Below are 23029 nucleotides of genomic sequence, written 5' to 3'. Positions count from 1 at the left end.
TAACATGTGAAATAAGAGTATATTGTCATTTAAATGCTATGATTCAGTGAAGCATGGTTTAAAACTGTATTCCAAATGATATGACACCTACACATTTTTATACTTTATGTATAAACTACTACAAATAAGAGAAAATATGATAATTGTCTGTCTGGATTTGTCTGGCTTATTTTACTTAGCAGTGTTCTGCAGTTCATCCATTTTGTTGCAAATATCAAGATGCCATTCTTTTCTTATCCTTTGGCCATTTCTTAATTGGGTTGTTAGTTTTGTTGTTATTGAGTTTGAGTTCCTTACATATCCTGCATGTTAATCCTCTGTCAGATGCACATTTTACAAATATGTTCGCCCATTCTGTTGGTTGCCTCTTTACTTTGTTGAGTGTTTCCTTTACTGTGTGTAAGTTTCTTAACTTGATGTCATCCCTTTTGTTAATTTTTGCTTCTATTACCTATGCTTTTGGAGTTTTATCTAAGAAATCTTTCCCTAGGCCAATATCTTGCAGCATTTCTCCTGTTTTATTCTAATAATTTGATGGTTTTACATCTTAAGTTTAGATTCTTTTTTTTTTTTAACTTTTATTTAATGAATATACGTTTCCAAAGTACGAATAATGGATTACTATGGCTTCCCCCACATACCGTCCCTCCCACCCACAACCCTCCCCTTTCCCACTCCCTCTCCCCTTCCATTCACATCAAGATTCATTTTCGATTATCTTAATATACAGAAGATCAGCTTAGTATACATTAAGTAAGGATTTCAACAGTTTGCTCCCACACAGAAACATAAAGTGAAAAATAATAGATGATTTTTTTTTAATGATGATGAAATCAGATCAGACCTATTGTCATGTTTAATCCCAGTGAGAGTCAAGTTGGGAGTTGATAGTTTCTTTTCTTTTCTTTTCTTTTTTTTTTTTTTTTTTTTTTTTTTTACAGAGGATCAGTTTAGTATGCATTAAGTAAGGATTTCAACAGTTTGCACCCCCATAGAAACACAAAGTGAAATATATTGTTTGAGTACTCGTTATAGCATTAAATCTCAATTCACAGCACATTAAGGACAGAGATCCTACATGAGGAGTAAGTGCACAGTGACTCCTGTTGTTGACTTTACCAATTGACACTCCTGTCTATGGCATCAGTAATCTCCCTATGCTCCAGTCATGAGTTTCCAAGGCTATGGAAGCCCTCTGAGTTCTCCGACTCTTATGTTGTTTAGACAAGGTCATAGTCAAAGTGGAGGTTCTCTCCTCCCTTCAGAGAAAGGTACCTCCTTCTTTGAAGACCTGTTCTTTCCACTGAGATCTCACTCACAGAGATCTTTTGCCAGAGTGTCTTGGCTTTCCATGCCTGAAATACTCTCATGGGCTTTTCAGCCAGATCTGAATGCCTTTAGGGCTGATTCTGAGGCCAGAGTGCTATTTAGGACATCCGCCATTCTATGAGTCTGCTGAGTATCTCACTTCCCATGTTGGATCACTCTCCCCTTTATTTATTCTATCGGTTAGTGTTAGCAGGTACTAGACTTGCTTATGTGCTCCCTTTGACTCTTAGTCCTTTCATTATGATCAATTGTGAACTGAAATTGATCACTTGGACTAGTGAGATGGCATTGGTACATGCCACCTTGATGGGATTAAATTGGAGTCCCCTGGTATGTTTCTAACTCTACCATTTGGGGCAAGTCAGCTTGAGCATGTCCCAAATTGTACATCTCTTCCCTCTCTTATTCCCACACTTATATTTAACAGCAATCACTTTTCAGTTAAGTTTCAACACTTAAGAATAACTGTGTATTAATTACAGAATTAAACCAGTCATATTAAGTAGAACAGACAAAAAAACTACTAAGAGGGATAATGTATTAAGTTGTTCATTAACGGTCAGGGCTATGCTGATCAAGTCACCGTTTCCCATAGTGTCCATTCCACTTCAACAGGTTTCCTTTTTGGTGTTCAGTCAGTTGTCACCGATCAGGGAGACCATATGGTATTTGTCCCTTTGGGACTGGCTTATTTCACTCAGCATGATGTGTTCCAGATTCCTCTATTTTGTTGCAAATGACTGGATTTCGTTGTTTCTTACTGCGGTATAGTATTCTAAAGAGTACATATCCCATAATTTCTTTATCCAGTCTACCGTTGATGGGCATTTAGGTTGGTTCCAGGTCTTAGCTATTGTGAATTGAGCTGCAATAAACATTAGGCTGCAGACCGCTTTTTTGTTTGCCAATTTAAATTCCTTTGGGTAAATTCCAAGGAGTGGGATGGCTGGGTCGAACGGTAGGGTTATCTTCAGGTTTCTGAGGAATCTCCAGACTGACTTCCATAGTGGCTTGACCAGTTTGCATTCCCACCAACAGTGGGTTAGTGTCCCTTTTTCCCCACATCCTCGCCAGCATCTGTTGTTGGTAGATTTCTGAATGTGAGCCATTCTAACCGGGGTGAGGTGGAACCTCATTGTGGTTTTGATTTGCATTTCTCTGATTGCTAATGACCTTGAACATTTTTTCATGTGCCTGTTGGCCATTTGGATTTCCTCTTTTGAAAAATGTCTATTGAGGTCCTTGGCCCATCTCTTAATTGGATTGTTGGTTTTGTTTTTGTGGAGTTTCTTGATCTCTTTGTAGATTCTGGTTATTAACCCTTTATCTGTTGCATAGTTTGCAAATATTTTTTCCCATTCTGACGGTTGTCTCTTCACTCTCCTGACTGTTTCTTTTGCAGTACAGAAACTTCTCAATTTGATGCAATCCCAATAGTTAATTTTGGCTTTGACTGCCTGTGCCTCCCGGGTCTTTTCCAGAAACTCTTTGCCTGTGCCAATATCTTGAAGGGTTTCTCCAATGTTCTCTAGTAACTTGATGGTGTCAGGTCGTAGATTTAGGTCTTTAATCCATGTTGAGTGGGTTTTTGTGTAAGGTGTAAGGTAGGGGTCTTGCTTCATGATTCCGCACGTGGAAATCCAATTTTCCCAGCACCATTTATTGAATAGACTGTCCTTGCTCAAGGAATTAGTTTTAGATCCTTGATCAAATATAAGTTGGCTGTAGATGTTTGGGTTGATTTCTGGTATTTCAATTCTGTTCCATTGGTCTATCCATCTGTTTCTGTACCAGTACCATGCTGTTTTGATTACAACTGCCCTGTAGTATGTCCTGAAATCTGGTATTGTGATGCCTCCGGCTTTGTTTTTGTTGTACAAGATTGCTTTAGCTATTCGAGGTCTCTTGTGCCTCCATATAAATTTCAGCACCAATTTTTCCAGATCTGTGAAGAAGGTCTTCGGTATCTTGATTGGTATTGCATTGAATCTATAAATTGCTTTTGGGAGAATGGACATTTTGATGATATTGATTCTTCCAATCCATGAGCATGGAAGATTTTTCCATTTCTTGGTATCCTCTTCTATTTCTTTCTTTAAGGTTTTGTAATTTTCATCGTAGAGATCTTTAACGTCCTTGGTTAAGTTTATTCCAAGGTATTTGATTGTTTTTGTAGCTATTGTGAATGGGATTGATCTTAGAAGTTCTTCCTCAGCCATGGCATTGTCTGTGTATACAAAGGCTGTTGATTTTTGTGCATTGATTTTATACCCTGCTACTTTGCCAAACTCTTCTATGAGTTCCAATAGTCTCTTAGTAGAGTTCTTTGGGTCCCCTAAATAAAGAATCATGTCATCTGCAAAGAGGGATAGTTTGAGTTCTTCCTTCCCAATTTGTATCCCTTTAATTTCTTTTTCTTGCCTAATAGCTCTGGCTAGAACCTCCAGAACTATATTGAATAGCAGTGGTGAGAGTGGACATCCCTGTCTGGTCCCAGATCTCAGTGGAAATGCTTCCAACTTTTCCCCATTCAATAGGATGTTGGCTGTGGGTTTTTCATAGATTGCTTTGATTGTATTGAGGAATGTTCCTTCCATACCCAGTTTGCTTAGAGTTTTCATCATGAACGGGTGTTGTATTTTATCAAATGCTTTCTCGGCATCTATTGAGAGAATCATATGGTTTTTCTTCTGCAGTCTGTTAATGTGGTGTATCACATTGATTGTCTTGCGCACATTAAACCATCCCTGCATACCAGGGATAAATCCCACTTGGTCTGGGTGGATGATCTTTCTGATGTGTTGTTGCATTCTATTGGCGAGAATTTTATTGAGGATTTTTGCATCTATGTTCATCAGGGATATTGGTCTGTAATTCTCTTTCAGTGCTGCATCTTTTTCCGGCTTAGGAATTAAGGTGATGCTGGCTTCATAGAAAGAATTTGGGAGGATTCCCTCTTCTTCGATTGTTCTGAATAGTTTGAGAAGAATTGGAGTTAGTTCTTCTTTAAATGTCTGGTAGAATTCAGCAGTGAATCCATCTGGTCCTGGGCTTTTCTTTGTTGGGAGGGCCTTTATTACTGTTTCAATTTCTGTCTCAGTTATGGGTCTGTTTAGGTTTTCGATGTCTTCCTGGTTCAATTTAGGTAGGTTGCATGTGTCCAGGAATCTATCCATTTCTGATAGGTTTCCCTGTTTGCTGGCATACAAGTCCTTGTAGTAATTTCTGATGATTCTTTTTATTTCTGTGGTGTCTGTTGTTACATTTCCTTTTTCATCTCTGATTTTATTGATTTGGGTCTTTTCTCTTCTTTTTTTAGTTAGTTGGGCCAATGGGGTGTCAATTTTGTTTATTTTTTCAAAAAACCAGCTCCTCGTTTGGCTAATTTTTTGTAATGTTTTTCTTGATTCAATCCTGTTGATTTCTTCTCTGATTTTAATTATTTCTCTTCTCCTACTAGATTTGGGTCTGGTTTGCTGTAGGTTTTCTAGATCCTTGAGGTGAATTGAAAGCTCATTTATTTGGTGCCTTTCCAATTTCTTGATGTAGGCACCTATTGATATAAACTTTCCTCTTAACACTGCTTTTGCTGCGTCCCATAAGTTTTGGTATGTTGTGCTGTTATCCTCATTTACTTCCAGAAAGTTTTTGATTTCTCTTTTGATTTCTTCTATGACCCATTGTTCATTCAGGAGCATGTTGTTCAATCTCCATGTGTTTGCGTATGCTCTAGGGATTCCTGAGTTGTTCATTTCCAACTTCATTCCTTTATCGTCTGAGAAGCTGCATGGTATGATTCTAATTCTTTTGAATTTGCTGAGACTTGCTTTATGGCCTAGTATGTGGTCAATCCTAGAGAAGGTTCCATGTACTGCTGAGAAGAATGTATAATCTTTAGCTGTAGGATTGAAAGTTCTGTATATATCTGTTAGATCCATTTGGGCTATAGTGTCGTTTAAATCTACTGTATCCTTGTTGATCTTCTGTCCTATTGATCTGTCTATTTCTGAGAGTGGAGTATTGAAGTCCCCCAGTACTATTGTATTGGGGTCGAAGTCTCCCTTTAAGTCCGTTAACAAATCTTTTAGATAAACCGGTGCCCTGTAGTTAGGTGCATATACATTGATAATTGTTATATCTTCCTGTTGAATTGATCCCTTAATCATTATGTAGTGTCCCTCTTTGTCTCTCTTAACGGTTTTTGTGGTAAAGTTTATGGTGTCTGATATTAAGATGGCTACGCCTGCTCTTTTTTCATTTCTGTTGGCATGGCATATCTTTTTCCAGCCTTTCACTTTCAGTCTGTATGGATCTTTGTTGGAAAGATGTGTTTCTTGTAAGCAGCAAATAGATGGGTTTTGTTCCTTAACCCAATCAGCCAAACGGTGTCTTTTGACTGGACAGTTCAGGCCATTCACGTTCAATGTGACTAATGATCAGTGGTAACTTTGCCCTGCCATTTGCCAAAGATAAGTTCTAATATATGCTTTGAATTCCCTGTGATCTTTTGCTGTGAGCTTTCCTTCCTTGGTTTCCTTCCTTTACCTTCTTTCATATTGATGACCGTGTTTCTTTGTTTCTGTGTGTAACACATCTTTAAGCATCTTTTGCAGGGCTGGACGAGTGGCAACAAATTCTTTCAATTTCTGTTTGTTATGAAAAGTCTTTATTTCACCTTCATTCACAAATGATAGCTTTGCAGGATGTAATATTCTGGGTTGGCAGTTGTTCTCTCTTAGTACCTGGGCTATATCTCGCCATTCCCTCCTAGCTTGTAGAGTTTCTGATGAGAAGTCAGCTGTGAGTCTGATTGGAGATCCTCTGAGAGTAATCTGACGTTTCTCTCTTGCACATTTTAGGATCTTTTCTTTATGTTTCACTGTGGAGAGTTTAATTACAACGTGTCGTGGTGAGGACCAGTCGTGTTTATTAGGGGTTCTGTGAGCTTCCTGTACTAGGATTTCTCTGTCCTTCTCCAAACCTGGGAAATTTTCTGCTAATATCTCACTAAAAAGGCCTTCTAATCCTTTCTCCCTCTCCATGCCTTCAGGAACTCCTAGAACCCGAATGTTGGGTTTTTTAATAGTATCCTAAAGATTCCCGACAATATGTTTTAGATTTCTAATTTCCTCGTCTTTTCTTTGGTCTGACTGTATCCTTTCCTGTTCTCTGTCTTCTAAGTCCGATATTCTCTCTTCTGCTTCTCCCATTCTGTTTGTAAGGCTCTCTATTGTGTTTTTCATTTGATCTATTGAATTCTTCACTTCAGTCACTATCCCAGTTTCCTGTTGTACTAGTTGTTTCGTTTCATTTTGATTCCTCCTTAATATTTCATTTTCACGAGAGAGATTTTCTATCTTGTCCATTAAGGATTTCTGTAGTTCAAGAATTTGTTTTTGAGAACTTCTTAATGTTCTTATCAATTTTTTGAGATCTGCTTCTTGCATTTCTTCTATGTCATCATCCTCATAATCTTGAATTGGGGTGTCTTTTTCATTTGAGGGCGTCATGGTGACTTCCTTGTTTTTATTACCTTGGTTTTTGCGTTTGTTATTTGTCATATTGGAGATATTTGGTTTCTTCACTGTGGTGCTTTTTCTTGTTATACTATGACTCTAGATTAAGTGGACTATCTGTTTTTGATGGAGCCTTAGGGCTTGAGATGGGTGTGGCCTGAGAGCTCTGTTTGGTGTGCCAAAGGTGACACTCCCAGGTTAGGCGTGGTAAACCTCTCTCTCTCTCTCTCTCTCTCTTTTTTTTTGATTCAAAAGGGAAGTTATTCTGCACAGCTGAACGAAGTTGGAGGTAGTTAGCAGGCAAATGATATACCCACAGGAGCCAGAGATCGGAAGCTCTTTCCCAAGGACCACACAGGGAATCTGTTCGGCCCTCGGAGTGGGCTCAAATTCTCCTTCAGTCTCCCACTGGGTTGCCACAGTTATGGAATTGTAGCGTCTCTGGAGAGTGCTCACGTGAATTCCGTGAGTTCTCTCCCCCACCGTCTCTTTTTTCACAGTCTCAGTTCAGTAGCACCACCAATTTACTAGGTCCTAATCTCCTGTTAATTCGCCCCACCCAGAGTCAGGTTTTACTGCTAGGCTCAGGGCCGGTGCAGACCTGAGGTCGCTCTGCTTATGACGTATGTCCAAGATGGCGCCTGCTCTTTGTCTTGCTCGCCCTTGAGAGGTGAGCGGAGAGAGAGAAACCCGTGTCCGTACCAGTCACCTTTTTTTTTTTCCCTCTCTCTCTCTTCCAGTTAGCTTGGTGAAGTCCCCCCCCCCGGGGGTCGTTCCCTCTAGTCTCCTCTCTCCGCTTGCCTGCCGGTGTCTCGGGTTATTGAGGTTCGGCTCACCTCGCGTTCCAGCGCTGGTGTGTTGAGTCTGCCGCTGGTGTCCTGAACTGTGGGCTCCCACGCTCTCCACGCAGGTCTGCTCCCCTTCCAGCGCCGATGTGTGGACTTGGAGCCCTGGACGTCCCAAGTCTCCCCGCTGTTGCACTCCCCTTCGAGCACTTGCGCGCAGACCCTGCAGCTTGCGCAGCTCAGTCCCGCGGCTCGGCTTCCGCGGCTCAGTCCCGCGGCTCGGTCCTGCGGCTCGGCTTTCGCGCGCGGTGGGCGACCTTGTTCTCCCAGTAGGTCCTCCGATTCACGCCCACTGGATCCAGAAGAGTTTTGTCTGCAATATTTTCCTGGTTCTTTTTTCTGAGGCTACCGTAACTCCCCTTTTATTAAACTAAATTTTCCCGGACTATCGGTGCGCGCCCTCACTATTCCGCCATCTTGGCTCCGCCCCCTTAACTTTAGATTCTTGATCCATTGCGAGTTGATTTTTGTTGCGTTTCCTAAGTTAGGGGGTCTTTCTTCAAATTTCTGCTTTTGAAAATCCAGTTTTCTCAAAACCATTTGTTTAAGAGACTTTGTTTTCTCCAGGGTATGATTTTTAGCTCATCTGTCAAAGATTGGTTGGGGGGCCAGTGCTGTGGCATAGTGGGTAAAGGTGCCGTTCTGTGGTGCTAGCCTCCCATATGGGCGCCAGTTCAAGTCCCGGCTGCTCCACTTACAATTCAGCTCTCTGCTGGTCTGGGAAAGCAGTGGGAAATGGCCTAAGTCCTTGGACCTCTGCACCCACCTGGAAGACCCAGCAGAAGCTCCTGGCTCCTGTCTTCAGATCGGCACAGCTGCCAACAGTTGTGGCCATTTGGGGAGTAAACCAGTGGATGGAAGACCTCTCTCCCTCTCCCTCTCTCTCTCTCTCTCTCTCTCTTTCTCTTTCTCTTTCTCTCTCTCTCTCTCTCTCTCTCTGTAACTCTGACTTTCAAACGAATAAGTAGAATCTTAAAAAAAAGATTAGTTGGTTGTAGATGCGTGGATTAGTTTCTGGGGTTTCTATTCTGTCCATTGGTCTGCGTGTCTACTATTTTAGTAATAACAGCCCTGTAGTTTGTCTTCAAGTCTGGTATTGTGATGCCTCTGGCTTTCTTTTTATTAAGGTTGCTTTGGCTATTTGGAGGCTTTTATATTTCCATATGAGTCTTGGAATTATTTTTTCTAGATCTGTGAAGAATATCCTTGGTATTTTGATTAGAATCTCATTGAATCTGTAAATTGATTTGGTTAGTATAGTTATTTTGATGATGTTAATTGTTCCTATCCATGAATGTGGAAGATTTTCCATTTATTTGTGTTTTCTTCTATGTCTTTCATTAATGTCTTAGAATTTTCATTGTAGGGATCTTATACATTTTTGGTTAAATTTATTACAAGGTGTTTATGTTTTTGGTAGCTATTGTGAACGGGACTGATGTTACAAGTTCTTTCTCAGCCAGGGCATTGTTGGTATAGAAGAATGATCTTGATTTTCGTGTGTTGATTTTTGTATCCTGCAATGTGGTCAAATTCTCTTTAAGACTTCTAATAATCTCTTAGTGGATCTTTTCATTCCTGTGTGTGAAGGATCATGTTACCTGCAAACAGTGATAATTTGACTTCCTCGTTTCTGATGTGTATCCATTTGATTTCTTTTTCTTGCCTAATGTCTCTGGCTAGAACTTCCAGAACTATATTGAGTAATAGTGGAGAGAGTGGGCATCTTTGTCTGGTTCCAGATCTTAGTGTAAATACTGCCAGCCTTTCTCCATGCATAATGATGCTGGCTGCAGGTTTGTCATATATTCCCTTAATTGTGTTGAGGTATATTCCTTCTATACCCAGTTTTTTAAAGGTTTCTTTTTTTTTTTTTTATCGTGAAAGAATGTTGTATTTTATCAAGTGCTTTCTCTACTTCTGTTGAGATACTCATGATTTTTGTCCTTCATTTTGTTGAGGTGATCTAGCATTTTCATTGATTTGCATCTGTTTGACAATGCTGGCATCCCTGGGATAAATCTCGCATCATGGTGGATGAGCTTTCTAATGTGTTGTTGGATTCAATTTGCTAGTATTTTCTTTTTCTTTTTTTTTTTTTTTTTTGACAGGCAGAGTGGACAGTGTGAGAGAGACAGAGAGAAAGGTCTTCCTTTGCCGTTGGTTCACCCTCCAATGGCCAGCGCGGCCGGCGCACCGCGCTGATCCGATGGCAGGAGCCAGGTGCTTCTCCTGGTCTCCCATGGGCTGCAGGGCCTAAGCACTTGGGCCATCCTCCACTGCAGTCCCGGGCCACAGCAGAGAGCTGGCCTGGAAGAGGGGCAACCAGGACAGGATCCGGTGCCCCGACTGGGACTAGAACCCGGTGTGCCGGCGCCGCAAGGCGGAGGATTAGCCTAGTGAGCCACGGCGCCGGCCAATTTGCTAGTATTTTCTAGAGAATTTTTGCATATATGATCTTTGGGGATATTGGTCTATAGTTCTCTTTTTTTGTTGTTATATCTTTCTCTGGTTTTAAAATTAATGTTGGCCTCATAGAATGAGTTTGGAAGTGTTCCCTCCTTTCAGTTGATTTGAATGGTTTAATAATTGGTGTTAATTATTCCTTAAAAGTTTGAAAAAATTCAGCAGTGAAGTCATCTTGTTCTGCACTTTTCTTTGTTTGGAGGCTCTTTATTAATAATTAAGTCTCGGTCTTTGTTTTTGGCCTATTTTAGTTTTCTTTGTCGTTGTGTCTCAATTTTAGTAAATTGTGTATGTCCAGAAAATTATCTGTTTCCTCTATAGATTTCCTAATTTTTTGGTGTATAGCTATTTGTAATAATTCCCAATGATTCTTTGTATTTCTGGGCTATCAGTTGTAACATATATTTTTTAATTCTGATTTTATTAATTTATGTCTTTTCCCCTCTTTTGTTAGTTGAGCTGATGTTTTATTGATTTTGTTTATTTTTTTAAAAAAGGTTCTTAATTTCAGTGCTCCTTTGTATTTTTATTTCTATTTCATTTCTTCTCTCACACTTAGTCTTTCTTTCTACTAATTCGGTGTTTACTTATTGCTTTTCTAGGTTCTTGAGATATATTGTTAGATCCTTTATTTGATACCTTTCCAGTGATTTGATGTAGGCACTTAACTGCTATAAACTTCACTCTTAGCAGTGCTTTTGCTATATCCCATAAGTTTTAATATATTGTATTTTCATTTTCATTCATTTCTGAGATTTTTTGAGTTCATTTTAATTTCTACTATGACCTACTGTTCCTTCCAGAGACCACTGTTCTCTCCTCATGTGTTTGTGTATTTTGTAGTTTCTTTTGCTGGTAATTTCTAGTTTCATTCCACTGTGGTTAGAAAATATACATGGTATGATTTTTCATTTTTTGAATTTGTTTAGAATTGTTCTATGACATAGTATATGCTTTATCCTAGAGAGGATTGCATGCACTGATAAAAGAGTGTGTATTTTGCAACTGTGAAATGAAATATTCCTTAGGTATCTGTTAGGTCTGTTCAGTCTGTGGTATAGATTAGTTGTGTTGTTTCTTTGTCAATTTTTTTTTTGCCTGACCTGTCTGTTGATGAAAGTGATGTGTTAAAGTCTCTCATTATTATTATATTAGAGGTTATGTCTTCCTTTAGATCCATTAACATTCGTTTTATTAAACTGGGTATCCTAGTATTGGGTGTGTATATACATTTACTATATCTTCTACATCTTGTTAATTGACTCCTTAATCATTACATAATTATTTTCTTTGTCTGTTTTAACACTTTTTGTTTTAAAGTCTATTTTGTCTGACTTGAGAATAGCTACTCCTGCTCACTTTAGATTACCATTTGTATAGAATAACATTTTCTACCATTTCACTTTCAGTCTTTGTGTATCTTTATTGGTGAATTGTGTTTCTTGTAGGCAGTATATAGATGGATCTTGATTTTTCTTATCCATAAAGTCTGTTTCTTTATTGCAGAATTTAGTCCATTTACATTTAAGATTTTTATTGATAAGTAATGACTTGGTCCCACCGTTTTCCCATAAATATTCCTATTTTTTAAATCTCCCTTGTTTATTTTCACTAGAATAGTCTCTGCCTCCACATTTTTTCATGCTGAATATCTATCTCTTTTTATGTTGTAGTACATCCTTAAGTATCATTTGTAAGGTTGGCTGGATGGTGAAAAATTCTTTGAATTTTTGCTTGTATTGTAAGGTCTTTATTTCACCTTTTCTATGAATGAGAGTGTCTCTGGATAAATATTCTGGCATTTTTCTTTTAGTACTTGGACTATGTATCTTCATGGTGTCCTGGCCTGTAGGGTTTCTGTTGCAAAATCTACTGTCAGTGAGATGGGATTTTCTTTTAAGGAGACCTGGCATTTCTGTATTGCAAATTTTAGGGTATTCTCTTTAATTTTACTTTTGAAAGTTTGACTGCCATGTATTGTGGTGAGAATCTTTGCTGATCATGCCTATTTGGGATTGTATGTGCTGTATAAATTTGGATGGCGCATATCTTTCTCTAGATTGGGGCAATTTTCTGCTATTATTTCACTGAACTGTGTGGCACGTGGGGCCAGGGAGCTCTGGCTGTAGTTTATTACCCACATGGGTGTGGTGCAGCGCCTGAGGCCACAGTCAGTGGGTAGAGGAAGTGTTGGAGCTGCCTGATGTGTTCACAGTCCCAGCCCTTCGCTGTGCTGGGGTGAGCCAGCTGATTCTCAGCCTACAGTGAGCGCACAGTGCCAGCACAGCTACCCCCCAGAACCATGAACCCCTCTGCAGTCTATCCTCTGACCTGTCTGAGAGGCTGTTCCCAGTGTGCCAGGAGCTCTCAGTCTGCAATCAGACCGGGAGCCAGAAACTTTTTCCAGGTCTCCCATGTGGGTACAAGGGCCCAAGGACTTGGGCCATCTTCCACTGCTTTCCCAGGCCATAGCAGAGAGCTGGATCGGAAGCAGAGCAGCCAGGACTTGAACTGGCGTCCATATGAGATGCCAGCACGACTGGCGGTGGCCTTACCTGCTACCCCACAGTGCCAGCCCCTTATCAGCAATCTCAGCATTGATAGGTAAAAGATAGGTTTTTTGACAATATCAGGTTCAGCTATGTGATTTCATGAGTGTTAGGAAGAAATGAGGACAACTAAGAAACTAGAAATGACTTGGCTGAGATTAATTAGTTATTGTCAGGTTAAATTCATGCTGGTTTTTCAATAACTCCTCTTTCTTTATGCCACAGTTACATCAGATGTTTCTTTTCCCCTTTTGTAGAATAATTTTGCTTTGGATTTTCTTGAAATTTTGTTTAAGAAAACAAGCCATTTTCCCCAAATTGCATGTTATGATGCCTGTGACTTTTCAAGAAGCCGTGTCAACAGGTTTCATCATGCGCTTGCTCATTTGCTGATTGAATCAAGTGTGATAAAGATAGAATATTTCAAAAGCATGAAATGAGCTGTGAGAAGACCACAATTGTGTTTAGTTGTCTGGTAATAGATGCTACTAGTGTGACAATCTGTCAGTATGTCCAGTTGGTCACTGTATCATTCCTAGAGGGTTGTTTGTGTAGGACATTCTGTAGTCTTTTAACGTGATACATTATAAACTCCCTGAAATAATAGACTTCTTTACAGAAGTTTAAATTTCTTCAAACTCCTCCCCTTCCCTGAAGAAACACAGCATCCAAGTTGTCCACGATAATTCTTGAACAGAAAGCACAGAGGGAAGAAGTGTATTTTTTGTCATGGGGGCTGCATGAGCTGCAGTGGGGGGAGGAGCTGAGGGACAAGATGCTGGCGTGGACAAGTTTTGTTGGTGAAGGAATAAGAGACTTGCAGGACTTTGAAGAGACTGGAAAACAGGAAAGGACATTGATTTTAGTAAGTGTCTGTACATTAATACTTAGGCATCACTACCTCCAGTCCTCATGTTCACACATTTTATGAATGGAATTCTGGTCAACCCACATATCCTTAATGCGATTCTGATCAGAGTGTGGGATAGTAATATAACTTTCTAAGTGTGAGATTGCTTGAATATCATTTAATTAACATCTGAGTCACATGCCCAAAATGTACACATTCACTTTATGTCTGATCAGCCTCAAGTGTTCAGGTGTCAGCTAAAATACTGTCTCCAGGGCGAAAAGTGTGCGTAGCATCCTGCATTGGAATGTGCACACTTGTGTGTGTGTATGCTGTTTATAGACACCCACACAGAATATACCTGCCAGTTTATACTGAGAAATAATGGGAGGATAACCCGTAATGTTGAGAAAGTCGTCACTTCTAAAGATTGTACCATGTCAACTCTCTTATTTATTTATTTATTTTTTGACAGGCAGAGTGGACAGTGAGAGAGAGAGACAGAGAGAAAGGTCTTCCTTTGCCGTTGGTTCACCCTCCAATGGCCGCCGCAGCCGGCGCACCGCGCTGATCTGATGGCAGGAGCCAGGTGCTTCTCCTGGTCTCCCATGGGCTGCAGGGCCCAAGCACTTGGGCCATCCTCCACTGCACTCCCTGGTCACAGCAGAGAGCTGGCCTGGAAGAGGGGCAACCGGGACAGAATCCGGCGCCCCGACCGGGACTAGAACCCGGTGTGCCGGCACTGCAAGGCGGAGGATTAGCCTAGTGAGCCGTGGCGCCAGCCACCATGCCAACTCTCACTGCAGTGTTTGGGAGTTGCGTTTGCTCCTAATCCTCGCCATTTGATTGTGTTAGTCTCTTTGGTTTTTGGTACTCTAGTGGATGTGACGGATCACTGTTAAACACTTTTTTCTTATATATGTTTGTCATTCTTACATCATCTTCTGTGAAGTGTACATTCCCACCTTTCCCCACTGGGGGAGAGGCACTGGTCTTTTTACTTTGGGCAGGCAGGAGTTTATGTATATTCTGGGTATATCTTCTTTTGTTAAGTGCATATATAACCACCCTGTGGCTTCACAGTTTAACAAGAACAACAAAATCATATTGTATAGAAAAGATATTCAGACTACTGGCAATTTGGGGAAGAAAGTAATTACTATTCAAGATACAGACTTTATAATTTTAAGTTGAAAACCAAATTACATTCTGTTATCTTGTTTTTGGTTTCAGGTGCAGTTAAAAACCAACATTTCTAGTCAGTATGTAATTCGGATGCAACCAACCAATAGATGCCTTTCTACACTGGAGTGTGCAGCTGTTGCTCTTTCTATCCTGGAGAAAAACAATCACATACAAGAGGTATGTCTTGGGAAGGAAGGAAAGTAGGAATTTGATTGGATTTTATTTAGAAAATGTAGACATGCTTAATTTGTTAAATTTCTAACTCAAGTGACTAGTAGAATGTATCTGTGATGGAAACTTATGTTCTCTTGTAAGCTGCTTTTCCCCCTGGTGTTTTTCTGTGTTAGTTTAGCGTTCCAGATTGCATTATTTAAATACTCTTACCAAGCTGTGCAAGCAGCATTTATAGTATGTTAAATTGCGTTTAAGTATCACAGCATTAAACAGAGGCTTCTCTACTAGATTTTTCATTTTGTATTTTTCTCTTTTAGTATTTTGTATTCTCTTATGCTCAACTTCTTTCATTTTTCTTTTTAATTAAAATAACTCTGTAACAATGTTTTACAGCATTTGTGCTTTTATTTGAGAATGCTAAATTCCAGTTTACCTTATCTACCCTCACTTAGGTGTAAAAAAAAGATACATTTTTTGAGAAAAATCCCTAGAGAATATGAAAAGGTTATAATATACAGACATCATTTTATTTAATTTCCACGAAAGTCTAATGATTACAAATGTAATTTGTAATCATCAGCCAAGAGTAGTGTCTTAGTGAACCTACTAACTCTTCAAGTTTGGGGGAGACATTAAAAACCTGTGTGTGTGTGTGTGTGTGTGTGTGTATGCTTTAAGATTTATTTATCTGGTAGGCGGAATTACAGAGAGAGAAATTGTGTATCCACTGGTTCACTCCACACATGGCTGCCATGGCTGGGGCTCTGAGGCCAGGAGCCAGGAGTTTATGGAGTCTTCCACATGAGTCACGGGGGTCTCATCTGCCGTTTTCCCCGGGCACCTCAGCAGGCAGATGGATTGGAATTGGAGTAGCTGTGACTTGAACCCGCGCTCATGGGATGCCAGTGCTGCCTCCTGCAGCTTAACCCACTACTCCACAGTGCCGGCCACAGAAACCTTGTGTATTTGGCCAAAGAAATAACTACACTTAAACTGTTAGAGTTTCTCAGTAATTGAAAACTTTTGAAAGATGTAATTCAAGGAAAATAGTTATAGTATGGAGTGTATAGCTCATTGCACACACATACACACACAAGAACACACATGTGCACACACACACATGAACTATTCCTTCCTGCCTTCCCACTTGCTTCCTCACTCACTGTGTGCTGTGATTACTATTATAGAAGTGTGCTTAGCCATGAAGGAGATTTCAGTATGAAAGTTCAGTTCAGAGTGCCTGGATTAGTTACCAAGGTATTAATCCTAAAGCTGATAAAATGATTTCAGGAGCACAGCATGTGTGGAGAGTGCCAGAGGAGAGCACTAAACTGCTTCCTTTTCTCTCCTGCCCTAAATTGTGGAAAACATCAGAGGTGGAGTCTTCTTTAGAAAGAAGCCGCTTTCACAAGTAGGCTTTTAGGGTTGTTGGGTTGTGAGTAGACTTCATTTGGGGACTGGTCAATTTCACTTTCTCTGTTCTCTCTGTTTTGAGAACAAGATATTCACGAGGGACCCCAGATTCTTACCCTAAATGACCAGGTAGTGTTCCCGACCCTTCTTCCTGTCCTGTAACTTGGTCCCATGCTCCCATAGAACCTGCCATCAGCCTAGCATTCTTAGCAAGAACAGTTATACTCTTTACAGTTATCTTAAGAGGACAGCGGCTTCCTGTGCTGTTGTTTCAATTTACTTTCTGTGCAGTCTCTACTTTCTACTCTATTCAAGTAGAATTTTGGAGTCAGGCAACCTAAGACCAAGGAACCATTAAAAGTTCCCATCTTGAGGGAGGAGTATAATACTCTTTAATTCTGGGGAAATCTAATGTTCTTTGGTTCAGGAAGAAGTCTACTGTGGATTTATAGCCTTTGTTCCCATGTCTGGAACTGGCTGTTTGCTGCAGTTCTATGGAGCTTTGATTTTGGCAGTGATGGAAGCTGGTTATAAATAATAATAAAACACCCATTGCTGGCCGGCGCCGCGGCTCACTAGCCTAATCCTCCGCCTTGCGGCGCCGGCACACCGGGTTCTAGTCCCGGTCGGGGCGCCGGATTCTGTCCCGGTTGCCCCTCTTCCAGGCCAGCTCTCTGCTGTGGCCTGGGAGTGCAGTGGAGGATGGCCCAAGTGCTTGGGCCCTGCAGCCCATGGGAGACCAGGAGAAGCACCTGGCTCCTGCCATCGGATCAGCACGGTGCGCCGGCCGCAGCACGCCGGCCGCGGCAGCCATTGAACGGTGACCCAACGGCAAAGGAAGACCTTTCTCTCTGTCTCTCTCTCTCACTGTCCACTCTGCCTGTCAAAAAAAAAAACAAAAAAAAAAACAAAAAAAAACCCATTGCTGTAGTCATCTAATTGTTAATAATGTCAGAAGGCTTGCATTAATTTGTGAAACTGAATTATTAAATCATTATAAAAGCAAGAAGTTTTCATGGTATTTGAATAAGTTTATGTATAAAACTAAATCTATACTTTATTACCAAATCAGTATTTGCATTCTTTATTGCATAACTTAGTGGAATGTGGGGTATGAGTTTTAAGACATTGTTTGCTTAGAACTAGTTGTATATTTATCAGACGGTCTGCTTCTTTTCCTAGTTAAGGGCCAGCCTTAGTAAAAGGAAGCGTGGGGACCCCTGCTTCTGCAGACGAGCAGCAGAAGTTGTGGTCGTCCCACACGTTTTCTGGCCTCTGTTTCCTTCACAGGCTTTGCTTCGCCCTCTTCGCGCTCTGTGCTCTTTCCAGCTTCAGCACGGGGCTCAGGTTCGCCTCAGCAAGGAGCACCTCCTGGAGCATGGACTGTACCCCAAGCCAATGCCCAAGAACAAACGCAAGCTCAGGAAAATGGAACTGCTGATGAACAGTGTCAAGATCTAGTGTGCTCTTACGGTGCTTGTGTGCTTGTTTCCAGATAACCTTACCAAGCTAAATTTTCATAGTTTAGCTTTCTAGGTGTTTGACTGTCTAGAGAAGATTCTGGGTTGCTACTGATCCTGTCCAAAAGAAGGGACATACACCAAATAGCCATCAAAGCAGCAAAACAACGTCACTGACTCAGTGGAAAGCAAGACTTCAGACTGTATTTTTATTTTCTGAAAAAGTGTGCCTCTAAATACAATTTTTCAAATCCAAAATTTAAAATATGGTTGATCATTGACCTGGGGTTAGACATCTTGTTTATAAAATGCCTGGTTGAAGCAGTGTTTTTCCATCAATGTTCATGGGTACTGAGGTGTAGACCAAAAGTAGAGCACTCCCTGCAGTCTTGTACATGAACTCTATAGTTTGAAATAAGTTACAAAGGACAGTGATGACGATCAAGTGTAGAGTCAGCTTACTTATTTCATAAATCAGTATAAAGTAAGGGAACTTTAAATATTCTTTAGGGACGAACACAGCCAGTGTGATTCGTGTTGTATTAATTGCCCTGATTTTTAAAGAGGTGCGTATGATATTGAAATAGCATACATTTTCATTGGAAGTCAGTCTGGGTGAATTTTATTTTTTCAGTATTCGTTGAACAGGTTTATTGACTATGGTAAGCTAATTTTATTGAAGTTGTCATATGTAAGTAACTGAAGTAGAATATAATACAACTGTGATTTTGAGAATGCATTTTTGTAACTAGGGCTATTTAAATCTTTTTCAGTGAGTGAAGCCTTTAATTTGAGAGAACAGATTCCCCCTACTCTGTTGGAAAAATATTTACTGAGAGTTTGTACAGAATGGGAGGAGTGTACGAAATGTACATTTATGTCTATCATAAATCTACTGCAGTTATGTATACATTTTGTCAAGAGGAGAGGACTGCATTTAGTTTTTGTTTGTGACTTCCAGAATTTCCTGTATCCCACGTCACATTGTAAGGAGTCTAGATGTGGAATTGTAAGGTAAGCTTGATGAGCATTTGTGTGTGTGTGAACACGAGCTTCCCTCAGTGGTTGCTTCTGATAGATTTCATGCTCATGTACCCATTTGATGTTGACTTGGATTAGACCCTTCTTAAAAGGTGTTGGGAAGAACTCTGCAGGAAACACTGTACGATATTAAAAACCTTAGATTTCTATTTTGACAAATTTTTTGATTTATAATTGAAAGTGCCTGATATCAAGGTTTTTTGGGATAATAAAGAAATAGTATATGATAATATATAATCATTTCATAAATGAGTTAAAATCATCACACAGTATTTTTTTTGTTATTTTTGAAATTAAATTTCATTACTTCCCTGTGGTGTTTACTACTGATTCTTTAAAAAAGAAAATCTGCCGGTGCCACGGCTCAGTAGGCTAATCCTCCGCCTTGCGGCGCCAGCACACCAGGTTCTAGTCCCAGTTGGGGAACCGGATTCTGTCCCGGTTGCCCCTCTTCCAGGCCAGCTCTCTGCTGTGGCCAGGGAGTGCAGCGGAGGATGGCCCAAGTGCTTGGGCCCTGCACCCCATGGGAGACCAGGATAAGCACCTGGCTCCTGCCTTCGGATAGGTGCGGTGCACCAGCCGCAGCACGCCGGCCGTGGCGGCCATTGGAGGGTGAACTAATGGCAAAAGGAAGATCTTTCTCTCTCCCTCTCTCTCTCACTGTCCACTCTGCCTGTCAAAAGAAAAAAAAAAATTCTTACGTAAGATGACATCTTTATCTCAAAATTTTACTTTGTGTTGACTTTTTCAGTTAATTTCCAATTTTGCCTTTTAAATGCAAGATATTAGGGCATTTTTGAATACTTATAAAAGTTTAAAATTTAGTGTTTTTGTAAATGCATAAAATTTTCTTTAAGAAAAGACATAGTTTTCCAAATTATTTTACTGATCTCTTAACTCATTTTACATATTTTTGTAATTTTTTATACTGAACTCTTAACAAGATGATTCAATTTAATCTTCTGTAGTCTGCAATGCTTCTCTGCTCACCTATTCTTATTAAAATTTTAAGTGAGTTCATTTGAAATATGTGCATTTACTTTATTTGAGGGACAGAGTTGGAGGGAAGGAGAGAGAGAGAGCGAGCGAGAATGTGTGAGCTTTCATCCACTCTTCCCTCTCCAGATGTCTCCCGTAGCCAGAGCTGAGGCAGACTGAACCCAGAAGCCAGGAACTCAGTCTGGTTCTTCTAAGAGCATGGCAGGGACCCCAGTGTTTGGAGTCATCACCCACTGCCTTCCAGAGTGCTTGTGGGCTGGAATGAAGAGCACGGGTAGAACTAGAACCCGGTACTCTGATGTGGGATGTGGGTGTCCGAGGAGCCTCTTAACCACTAGGCCCAGTGCTTGCCCCCTCCACTGTTTGATCGTACTAATTGATTTAATTACTTTTAAGAGTTATGATCCTTGTCTTGGGCTAATGTCTGTGCTGATGGGGTATAGTAATAGTTTTTACTTAGAATTAAACATCTGTAACTTATAATATGTAATATTTAATAAATTCCTTTTATTTTAAAAGGCAATTAAATTACTAATGATATTAGTTATTTTGGATAATGCCTTTGCTGTTGTTTTTTGGTTACAAATGTTATTTGAGTTATTTTAAAAGTAATTGATTGGTTTTATTTTCCTGAAAACTCTCAATGTTTGAAATATATTAATTATGCCTACTCTTTAGTAGGAAAGAACAGAATCTGTTCATTAATAAATCTCCCCATGCTTCTTCCATTATTTTGGATAATGGAAATAATGACATTAGTAGTAAAATAGGCTTAGCTATTTCTAAAAATATCACGCTCAGTTCTCGTTAGCATTTTCTGAAATTTTGTTTTTTATTTCTGTTAATAGATCTAGACTTACCTAGATCTAGAAATACCTAGAATTTCATAGCAGTCAGTCCCATAAGCTATTGATTTATTCAATACATATTTTTATGTAGCATATACCATGTGCCTGGTAGTAGAGAGCAGTGCCATGAAGATGAGAATGTCTGCGTCTGAGGAGTTGAAGTGCTTGTGGTTGGAGGCACTCCGCAGTGCAGTCGTCTCAGGTGTTGGTGAGTGAGAGGAAAGGGTCCTGTGGCCGAGAGTGCCGTGGGAGTTCAGCCCCCGTGTTTGGGAAGGCCTTGCTGGAGAAGGTGACCTTTCAGGGAAACAGTGAAGAGATCAAAGGAGAGTGCTTTGACAAGCAGTACAGGATACTAAGGATAGTGATCAGTCAGGACACTTGAGGTGAGTGTAGTTAGATTACATTTTTATTCCTGTGAAGAAAGTGGCAAAAATACCAGGAAAATCGAGTGGGTGTATTATGATACATACTTACAGAGGAAATCTGAAGTGGATCTGCCATCTTGGTGGCATGGGATGTGTGTAGGCACACACATACTCTGCTGTGGTACGTACTCCTGGAGTAAGAGATAATAGGATTAGGTGCTGTCAGACAAACACAAAGGGAAGGTGTGGGTATGTAGGAGTTGGGGGTGAGGTGTTAAAATGCTGAACAAAAGAACCCAGGCTGCAAGAGGAGGGAAGGAGAGCATGTGGACTGTGCATGGTGGAAAATTGGAGTTGCCTTGCCGGGCAGCCTTCATGAAGTCAGAATTGTTGGAATTGAATCACTGTCCTAGAGTTAATAAACTGGAAGGTTAGGATAAGAAAACACAGGTTTGAAATTGCATTTCAGTTTGGCACAGTTATTACTGATGGCCATATCTCAGGTATGACCTTAATAATGATGCTGAGGTTTGGAAGAGAATTGGAAGGATGCTTTTAGGATGTGAAAATTATCAAGAGTAACCAGAGTAATGGTGAAAAGTAGGTGCTGACCTTGACATCTAGGGAGGGGAGGTAACTGGAGATTAACAGGTAATGCTAACAAGGAGGGTAAGGTTTGATAATGAATTTCAAAGAGGCTGGAGGTTTTCAGTGAGAGAGAGAGCATGAGTTAGAAAGTGTCAGTGACCAGCAGAGGAGAAACCTACCCCGTCTGCAGACTTTGAGGTATGTGGATGTGAGAGAAAATCCAGCAGGGAGGACTGTTGGGAAGCCAGGTTCTCAGTGCTGCCCATTTCTGTGGTGGCAGGGAAACGTCCAGGTGCCGGAATGCACTGCTGACTTGCTAATGTGTTATACAAATGGGGACGCCTTTAGTGGTTGCTTGAGTACTGAAAAACCACTCAAGTGATACAGTATTGAAGTGTAATGCATAGTAATGCTACTGATGGCTGACATGAATTTTAAAAGAGATAGTGGAAGGATTTATTAGGATAAAGGGTAGGAAATGGGATGTAGAGGGAAGCCTGGTAGTGGGTTCATATGATGATAACTATTCTGGGAAGTTTGCATTCCTGGTTAAATGGAGGTGACCACACACGTACAGTATGTTGGGATTCATCCTGAGGTCAGGATACCCAGGAAGAGTTTAACTCCTAAGGGTTATGATGGAGATCATGACAGACTGGAGGTATGAATGATTCTTAAGAATATCTGAAGAAAGTTTTCATGTGGGAGTCTAAAGTCTGATTTTTTAAATATTTATTTATAATTATTTCCCCAAATGTTTCATGGTTTTATTATCATTAATATTAGAAATTTAGAGCACTGAAGTTTTTCAGAGTGCTTTTCTATACCCACTTAATGAATGCACTCTTGTGATAATTAGGGTTTAAAAAAATGCTTTTAACAAGTACATGGCAAGTTATTTTCATAATGTGACCTGCTAAAGGCTCAAAAACAGAACATATATTGGGGAATTCTGTAGAGATGTAGGAAGAAGGTAATTAGGTCAAACCACATGGGTTTGAATTGAAAAAAATGAATCTGACAGATGTAGTCCCGATCAGGAGGTTCTAGGGGATATGGCAAGCTTGAATCTGATCTGGCTGGTATCATGTGAAATTCATTTTTTGCAGAGCTAGAGAGCAACATGACCTGTTTTAGATAAAGTGTTCCGCATGCTGTGTGGAAAATAACTGGTAGGAAGTGTGCAAATAGCAGGGTGTGTTAGGATTCAATTGCAGCACAGCTGGGAGATAACAATGGCTTGGAGGAAGGTGGTGGCAGTGATAATGGGGAAAAGTGAAAGAACCAGGGATAAGAAGTGGAAGAGTGGAGGTCAATCAGAATTGTTTGTAAAGATTTTACAAAAAAGAAAAAGAGTCACAAAGAGAGGGAGAGCGATAGAGAAAGGTCTTCCATCTGCTG

The 23029-nt window shown here is 40.3% G+C and overlaps 1 protein-coding gene across 2 annotated transcripts in view; it reads left to right on the top strand.

Moving 5' to 3' along the window:
* Nucleotides 1–19855, top strand: part of DTWD2 (DTW motif tRNA-uridine aminocarboxypropyltransferase 2) — a 156776-nt gene extending 136921 nt beyond the window's left edge. The window contains exons 5-6 of one of the 2 annotated variants that reach the window (XM_070076035.2): nt 14789–14917; nt 17618–19855. In XM_070076035.2, the coding sequence (XP_069932136.2) occupies nt 14789–14917; nt 17618–17788 (300 nt within the window). In that variant the 3' untranslated portion in view covers nt 17789–19855. The remainder of the gene's footprint in view (nt 1–14788; nt 14918–17617) is intronic. The other variant, XM_089334835.1, reaches the window with a different exon arrangement.
* The last annotated feature ends 3174 nt before the right edge of the window (nt 19856–23029 follow it).

The sequence above is a fragment of the Oryctolagus cuniculus genome, chromosome 6, assembly GCF_051225735.1.
Source record: "Oryctolagus cuniculus isolate XC-2025 breed Fujian yellow rabbit chromosome 6, ASM5122573v1, whole genome shotgun sequence".
Classification (NCBI taxonomy): Eukaryota; Metazoa; Chordata; class Mammalia; order Lagomorpha; family Leporidae; genus Oryctolagus; species Oryctolagus cuniculus.
This window is presented reverse-complemented; position numbering and strand designations above follow the sequence as displayed.